This window comes from Solenopsis invicta, chromosome 5 (assembly GCF_016802725.1).
Source record: "Solenopsis invicta isolate M01_SB chromosome 5, UNIL_Sinv_3.0, whole genome shotgun sequence".
Classification (NCBI taxonomy): Eukaryota; Metazoa; Arthropoda; class Insecta; order Hymenoptera; family Formicidae; genus Solenopsis; species Solenopsis invicta.
In genome coordinates, this window is record NC_052668.1 from 5,073,753 (window position 1) to 5,083,436 (window position 9,684).

At 33.9% G+C, this 9,684-nt stretch overlaps 1 protein-coding gene across 1 annotated transcript; it reads left to right on the top strand.

Annotated features, from left to right (window-relative positions):
* Positions 1–6,015: 6,015 nt before the first annotated feature.
* LOC120357912 lies at positions 6,016–6,977 on the top strand. The gene is made up of 2 exons (XM_039449833.1): positions 6,016–6,297; positions 6,380–6,977. The coding sequence occupies exons 1-2, from the start codon at positions 6,251–6,253 to the stop codon at positions 6,957–6,959; spliced, it is 627 nt and encodes a 208-aa protein (XP_039305767.1). The 5' UTR covers positions 6,016–6,250; the 3' UTR covers positions 6,960–6,977.
* Positions 6,978–9,684: the final 2,707 nt, after the last annotated feature.

Consider the following 9,684-nt stretch of genomic DNA (forward strand, 5'->3'; position numbering starts at 1 on the left):
GAGATGCGGAGAGATGAACACTGAGAGAGAGAGTAAATTTGCATATATCTGGATATTGGTAAAGGAAATTTTCATAATCTGCTCTTGTAGCAAAATGTCCACATGAAGTGAAAATATCGCATGACATTATTATCATTTGATTACAATTCGTTTTATAAGCATCCTGATATATATGCATAAGAGAGATACAGCACATCTCTTGTATATAGACGATAATATGTCGGCGCGATATTTACATTAATTAACGTGGGGCGCACAAGGGTACAGACTATCCGTGGTCACTGGTGTCGTACCTTGTAGTTACTATACTATACCGCATATGATAATACCTCGGCATGCGAACCAGTCGGCCTTAAGTTCTATTTGCCTGAGAGAGAACAGCTCTCAATCTGGAATACCACTCCCGTACCTCTCACCTATGTATAAAATCATGGGACCCAGCGAACATTCAAATAACTATTTCAGCGTCCTTTCCCAACGTGATCAAGCTATGCAAGAACTGACAATTCTCTATACTGGCCTACACCACCAAGAATGGATCTCACCGTACGTGTTTAAAGATTCGTAAAGATTACCTATGCGACCAACTAGATCCGCGTAAGCGTACTACAATCGAACATGTATAGTACATCTATCGTACTGTATTGTACTATTATCAAACGTTTCCTGTACTATGACTAAACATCTTTTGTACCATCTACATACTACTATTGAACATCCATCGCACGTCTATCAAATCACTTTCGAACCATGCATTGTTCGATCATTTATCATACCACAAAACAAGAAGAAAAAACATACATGTACGTCTTTTTTGTTGTTTTGTGGTATGATAAATGATCGAACCATGCATGGTTCGAAAGTGGTTTGATAGACGTGCGATGGATGTTCAATAGTAGTATGTAGATGGTACAAAAGATGTTTAGTCATAGTACAGGAAACGTTTGATAATAGTACAATACAGTACGATAGATGTACTATACATGTTCGATTGTAGTACGCAAGTGATTTGATTATGATGTTTGATTATGGTACATGTATGTCTTCTTTGCTGTTTTGTGGTACGATAAATGATTCATGGTTCGATAGATGTCCGTTAATGGGTTGGTTAGCAAGTCAATATCAGTACGATACACGTTCAACCCTAGTTTGATAGATGTATGATTATTGTATATAGAGATACATAAATGATTCAACTAAGATTTAGCGGTTGGTACATGATAAAATGTGAATTCCTTTGTTACCGCAAATACATCTAAAGATAAAAAATGCTTTACTCTAATTTTAAAATAAACTAGTATAGGCTTGGAATTTATTATCGGAAGTTATTAAAATCTGCAATAATAATATTACGTGACAATAATACTGATTTACTTATCCACAACAACTTTATAAAATAAACGTAAACAAATACATAAAAAAGTATGTAATATGTATAATATTTATAATTATATATTTAAAATTACACATTTCTAATATCAGATATTAATAGTGTTAATTTAGTTGTATGAAAAATGTATGAAACTTTATATTAATAGTTCCGGAGATGTCTGTGACGTCGTGTCATCAAAAACTGACGAGTAGAAATCCGCTAAATTAGATGATGGTAATGTAATCATATAATTCAGTTAAGAATATTTTTTTGCAATATATATTTAGTACAGTGAGAGCTGTAGTACATGATGCAAAGAATAGTATTAAAAATGAACCTCCAAGAAATCATATTTAAAGTACAGTTGTGTTATAATATACCACGCTCACTGTACTTGCGCCGTGTTTGTAATAGCACTTGGTTCCCATTGGTGAAACTATTCACGAGAAATTTGATTACAAAAATTAAAATTTTTAATAAATCAGTCCGCTTTACGTATTGTAAAGTGTTTTAACCAAGGCTTGTATATTGTGATGCATTACATTGTAAATAAATGTAAAAAGTTATAAAATATTATAATTATGTAATATAAAAGCTATAAAATAATAAAATGTGTATAAATTAAAATTAAACCTCTGGTTATTTTCTCTGCCTTTAACAAACACTTCAATAGTAAACTGATAGCGATTCAATAACGGTACAGTGTGGTTTGATAATGAACTCATAGCGGTTCGATGAACGTACGCTAGACGTTCAACTATGATACAATGCGGTTCGATAGACGTATAATAAATGCTTGTTAAATGATACGTAGATAGTACAAGAGATCGTGATATAGGAAATGTTCTATCATGGTATAATGTAGTCTGCACGATCAAAATAAAGCGAGAAAACCATAACATTTAATATTATGAGAAAACCACTGGTTTTTGCATGATTTAACGCTCACCATCGAGAGATATCAAGCACTGTACGATAATCTTCAGAAGGTTTGAATCCTCTAATGTAGTTGGATAAAGTGCTTTCAGACTTTGTGCGTGCGAGTGAGCGCCCGCGCGCGCGAGTGTGTGTGTGTGTGTGTGTGTGTGTGTGTGTGTGTGCGTGCGTGCTTGTGCGTGTGCGTGCGTGCTTGTGCGTGTGCGTGTGCGTGTGCGTGCGTGACTGTCTTATTGATATGTATAATATATGATTTTCAATATAGATATAGATTTGCGAGAGTTAGTCGAGCCGTTCGAAACGCTACAGATTTTTGTATTAACAATAGCTGTACGTTAACATCTCGTGTAATACAGCTCAATGATAACAGCTCTGGCATACGCGGAAATTCAGTTGTTTTATAGAGAAATAAGAACATTTTTCAAAAATACTTTAGGAGAGCAGGAGAGGGTATTATGGCTACTGTCGGTAATATGGCTATTCTTATTATTTCCGTTATTAGGTGACGTATTCTAACATTTGCTTATGGAGTTATTCGTTTAGTAGCTCGCCATTTTTTAGTGATGCTAATATTTCAATACATAATGACTTACAATTGTTATAAGGCATTTTGACATTTGAGCATTTTTAAACTTTTTTCAAGATACACTTTTAACGTTTAATTATGTACATTTCCTCATTATTGTTGAACTTGGGTGTATTATCACACGAAGGTACATACACTTGAGTGTTTATTTATTATTTAACTTTTATTCAGCCGTATACATTTTGAGTTATAAAAAGTTAAAACAATAACATGGAAATTTGTTAATATGGATTTTTAAGCAAAATTTTTATATTGAAATATTTCTTCGATAAATTGATTATCATTCTACAGGGCGGTGTTTAGAAACATTAAAGACATCATTTTATGTTTGTTGTTTAAGAAATGATATACTGATGGGAATTACAGTGTTTATTAATTTTTGAATTGGCTCTACAGATCACAAAATCCTTTTGCAGAATAAGAGTACGCACCAAAACAAAGTCTGGGGTGGTAAATTTTACGAGAAAGTAGAACAAAAAGTTAAAAATTTATTTATTTTTGGCTCGTGAATTTGTCAACTGAGATTAACTTTTGTCATTTACTGATGTTCTGTAGCTCGTATGTATGAAATGAGACCAGCCCAGACTTCAGAAAACTCTAACAAACAACACTGACTATGTGTCATTCCAGTCAAAAGCCTAACAAAAAGATTTAACATGTAAACAGCTGTACGTGTACAAATTTTGTTTAGTGCACGTAAACGATGACAAGCAGAGGAGTTACTGTAGTTGATAGGTCTTTTTGCAGATGACAAAATAATCGAAAAACAAAGACAGAACTATACGTTGGACAAAGAGCGATAGCCTGGCCTCTCTCGAAAAATAATCTGCAGTGCTAACGTCGAAGAAGTTCTTCAGTCACTATAGCATCCTCTTAATGTTAAACAGGGATAAAGTAATATTTTTAATGAACTTTTTAATGGTATTTCTAAAGTTTCTGAACACAGAAAAATTCTAAATCAGGAAAATTCTGAACAATGGAAAGTAAAAAATATATAATTTGGTAACAAAGTACTGCGTTTTTTTTTAAACTAAACTAATTTTTAAAAATTATTTTTTACTATATATAATAGTATATAGCCATTTTATAACCACTTTTCTTCTTCCAGCAATTATACAATGCATTAGATTTTTATAAATCACGTCCCAAATAATAAGTATTTCATTATTTTTAGTTTTGAATCTGTCAAACAATACTTTGATGAATGTAAGCGTTCAAGTTTCAATAGAAAATATTAATTACAATAAACAAAGTTATTCGATAAAATCTAAATAGGTGTTGTATTACCCTCTCTTCCTCTATAGCCATTGGGGTGATGAAACATTGTATGATGGAACAACTTGTGTAATAACCTCATTCAATAGTGTCGTCCACACTTTGCATATTTTATATCTTTGCAGATTTTGACGTTTAAAACCAATTATAAATTTACAAGCTGCTGTAGGAAGCCTCTAATTTTGCATATTTTGCAATACATAGCATGTACCAGAATAAGTGATGATATAATAAATGTTTACAGAAACGTTATTCTTACAAAAATTAATATTACGCAATACTCTCTTCTCCTCTATAGCCATTGGGGTGATGAAACATTGTATAAAGAATGATGACATCGGTGGTGACGACGATGAAGATCTTGTATATGTTAAGGGGCATGAGAAACAAGAGTGGTTGAAGGATATGCTGGATGCTGATGCGAGAGATAATGTAGTCATCAAGACCATAGATGCTGATTATGAAGACATGGAATCTTTGAATAAATTAGATGCTACTAACACTATACAATGTGGAAAACATGTTAAGAATTGCTCATAACAAAATGTATTTAAAATGTATAATTGGTGGTCACAACGCCAAAAGAAAAATTGTATTATTTGAAAAAATAAAAATATAAAATACATAAATATATATATTTTTTTTCTTTCCCTATCCCGATAGTTAAGAATCAATAGTGGTATAATAATGATTCAATAGTAGTACGATTATGAAACAACGCGGTTCGATAGACGTTCGATCATGAAACAATGTGGTTCGATAGACGTTCAATTGATGTTCAATTATTGATCAATGTGGTTCAATAGACGTTTGATCATAGAACAACGTGGTTCAATTGATGTTCGATCATGGAACAATGTGGTTCGATAGACGTTCGATTATGGAACAACGCGGTTCAATAGACCTTCGATCATGGAACAATGTGGTTCGATAGACGTTCAATTGATGTTCAATTATTGATCAATGTGGTTCAATAGACGTTCGATTATAGAACAACGCGGTTCGATAGACGTTCGATCATGGAACAATGTGGTTCGATAGACGTTCGATCATAGAACAACGCGGTTCGATAGACGTTCGATCATGGAACAATGTGGTTCGATAGACGTTCAATTGATGTTCAATTATTGATCAATGTGGTTCAATAGACGTTCGATCATAGAACAACGTGGTTCAATTGATGTTCAATTAATGTTTAATCATTGTTTGAGTATATATAATTGTCATAGAAGATAAAGCGTTAGTCATACTATGCGACCGAGAACTTAATGTGTGTGGGCAAGAGAGAAAAAACCACAATAGCCTTAACGTGTGCGAGCGAGAGCGCACAGGAGGGAGGGAGACAGAGAGAAAAAGAGAGAAAGCAATACGTTTATTCCTAAATAATTGTTATTTGCTAAACTAATTTTTTGATAAATTAATATAAAGCACCCCATAAAGATAAATCATATCAATTTTAAAAAAAGCGGATTTTCTATGTCAAGATAAAACATTACAATAGATTTTCCATTATTTTTTCTTCCTATGATTAAGTTGAATAAAACTTCTTTTGAAGATTTTTTTTTCAATACGTAATATCTATGAGAAATTTCTAGATTTGAATGATATTACTCTAAGAATTTTCTAGAATGTACGATGTGATACTGCTAGCTCTATAAATTAGGAACACTGAGACTATAACGTGACTATAATCATGAGAACAGATTATTTCCCTGTTCCCCACATGGTAGATACAATTATCGTACATTTATAGACATATCAAATTATAATAGTAACTGTGATCATGATACAATCTCAAAGCTTTATAGACGCAACCATGTGATTCGTGGCAAGCTTTCTGATGTAGAGAAATTTCACGAGTGGGCCTTCGTTAAGTTATAATCTGTATTAAATACGAACAAGTGATGTAAAAAATTTATTTTATTGGATATATGGAAAAGATTACAAAATAGAGGAGAGGATTACATAATAGAAAGAAAGTAAGAAAACGCTGTCGCATCAGTCGATCAGTGAACAGTCAAAAACTCAGAAAGAAAAAAAGAAAAAAAAAAAATATATATATATATATTTACGAGAAGAAGATGGACTACTACGTGCCGCTTCAACAGGACGAAATGTGTGAAAAAGTGTAAGTATTTATAATTTTTATACATTTTTTATATTTTGTTTCCGTTTTTGCAATTAACTTATCCATATTTTTTTATTTACAGAACATTGCCACGGTATACGCCTCACATTTTGGGGAGGAGATTGGCATTGACGTCCACAGCATATAAATATCTCGACATTGGAATCAGCGTAGGACCAACATCGTTTGTGGAGATACTTATTGGTGACAATCGAGGCAATCAAATAATTCTGGCTCATGCAACGTGGACAGCACTGTTCCAGAAACGTGCGGACATTGAACGACTCGTGCAGTCGACTTCTCCTTCCTCAGCATTACCGATTCAAGATCTTATTGTACAACTCATTAAACTGAGTAATGAAAATATTGTTAAATTAACATTACGCGATACTTGCATGTATTTGAAACCAAAAACTGTACTTTTTCTGTTTGAGCTCGAACAATGCGTCGAGCATATATATTACTCTTTATATCAATATACATATACAGTGAGCGAAAAATATAAACATTTTGTAACCCTTTTACACCAAAATTATGTTAATAATAAATGCGATGCGGCAAAACTCTTGCGAGAAAAATATGATAAAACTTTGCTTTTAGAATGTGAAATGTTAGCTTACGCTTTAGATAATATTGTACATGATGCATTACATGACAAATAAATAAGAAAAAAATTGAAATATTGTAACGATGTCTTCAATATTATCTTTCCTATTCAACTATTGTCCCTTAAAAGATAAAGCATTAGTCACACCATATTCAAGCGAGAACAATGTGTGCGGGCGAGAGAAAAAGAAAACCATGTACAATAGCTGTAACGTGTGCGAGTGAGAACGCGCAGGGGAAAGGGAGAGAGAGAGAGTGATACGTTTATTCCCAAATTATGTTACTTACTAAACTAATTTTTTAATAAATTAATATAAAATTTATATTAAATTGATATTAGGTTAATATTAACCTAATATAAACATAATAAAAATTTATATTAATTTATTAAAAATTAGTTTAGCAAATAACAATTTGGAAAAAAAAATTATTTTAATTATTAGTTTGATATAAAAAATTATTTTAATTAATAATCGAAAATAAAAATTATTTTAATTAATAGTTTGATATAAAATTAATATAAATTTAATGCGAGCGAGAACGCGCAGGGGAAAGGGAGAGAGAGAGTGATATGTTTATTCCCAAATTATGTTATTTACTAAACTAATTTTTTAATAAATTAATATAAAATTTATATTAAATTGATATTAGGTTAATATTAACCTAATATAAACATAATAAAAATTTATATTAATTTATTAAAAATTAGTTCAACAAATAACAATTTGGAAAAAAATTATTTTAATTATTAGTTTGATATAAAAAATTATTTTAAATAATAATCTGATATAAAAATTATTTTAATTATTAGTTTGATATAAAATTAATATAAATATAATTAATTTAATCAATAGTTTGATATAAAATTAATATAAATTTAATTAATTTAATTAATAAAGGAGGGGGGGGGGGCTCCCTTCCCCATCCCACTCTTCCTCCCGTGTCACGTGACTTCCCCCACCCAAATTGGGTTAGAATCGGCCCTTCACATCTACTAATATGCGAGATAGTAGACATTAAGGAAGCGCGCGAAAGAAACAAACGGGCGGGTGGGGAGAATGAACGCGCAAGCACACGCTTGACCGTGTACGAGAAAATTGAGCGAGCGAGCACTATAGAAGAGTTTCTTTCTTTGAAAGTTTACATTAGTAATCGGGGGATACTTCAGTTGTTTATATGACGTAGATTTTTGAAGAGGAGGAACTGCATAGGCCTCTGCTAGCAGTCAGAGAGTCAGTCAGTCGTGAGACAGTCTTCTTGTGAAAAAGACTAAAAACAGTATTCAGTTTTTCCAAAAAATGGAAGCATTATTTCACGTAATTCGAGTTACGTATCCGGCGGATGCGGTAAGTTATTTTCATCTTTTTTTAACCCTGACATTTTTCAAAAATATATACATATGTTTTTACATTTTTAATACATTTTTTCAGAGATTGATGGTACATAATGAGGAGCAACTCATTGTGCCGATAAGGCACTTATTAGAATTAAGAATTACTAGCCCCCACCCCGTAAGTTTTATTATTTATATCAATTTTAAATTACTATTTTATGTGTACAATTGTAATATTAAATGTTTTTCCTGTTTTTGTTTCAGAACATCTCTCGAGACCAAATTGAGATAGCAGGGTTTATCAATTTATCCGATGCGATATATCGGCGCTGGTACCGCCAATGGGACCAGTAGTACAATAATAGAGAGTGGGTCCGCAACGAGTGGTACCTGGAGGATCACTGGGACCTCCAAATACTATTCGGAGAGAGGGTCTACCAGGAGGAGATCTGGTGAAAAAATTATTATAGAATTTTTTAATACAAAAAATTTTTTTCTGTTTTTGTGTAAAATTTTTCAAAATACATATATAAATTTTAATTTATGTACCAATTTTTTTCTCCTATCACTTATTCACCTTTCCTTCAATCCCCTCATTAAAAAATTATCGTGAAAACAGCGATAGCGGCAGGGTGGTAGCGGGTGCTGGGTTGGGGGATGGGTCGCATACGACGAGCGAACGCGCTATAGAAACGAGTGGATGGAAAAAGCGAGCGAGCGAGCGAGCGAGCGCGTGAAAGAAACAAGCGTTCGTGGCGAGGTGGGGGAAACTAAACGCGCAAGCATGCCCGTTACCGCGTACGGGAAAATCGAGCGAGCGAGCAAGCGAGCGAGTGACGGAGAGAGCGCATGCGTAAGCGCCAGCGGGTGGCAGCAGCGGTGGATGGTGCCAACGGTGGGTGGCGGATCGCCCCAGCGGACTCCGCGTTAGACAGCGCGCATCCCCTCCACGCAGCCGGCGGCGGCGGGCCCCGCGGAAATAGCCGCGCACACCCTACTAAATATTCGCCATCGTATCGCTTATCCCCCTCGTGATGACAGACATTTCCGATTTCAAAAGTACAGTCATACACACCTCCTCGCGGTGTGATTTATTATGTTTATGTAAACAGAGTGACAAGTACATGGTGCATGTTTACATTAAATGGTCAGTTGCCTCCACGCGACACATTTCAAAGGTGTCGGTCAAGAACATGATCCTCGAATCGTTATCACTGTTTATTTAAACATTGATTACCCAGAACTACCGGTTAGTTTCATACACGTGTCTCCGATTTAATCCCCCCCTCGCCCCGTCCCGGTCGCGTGACATCATCTCCGGTTAGACCCCCCGTAAGACCCGAAATATTCCCCCTTCCCCGCACGCGGCACATTTCAAAGTTGTCAAATTTATGTAAACATCGGTCAAGAACATGGTCCTCGAATCGTTATCACTGTTTATATAAACA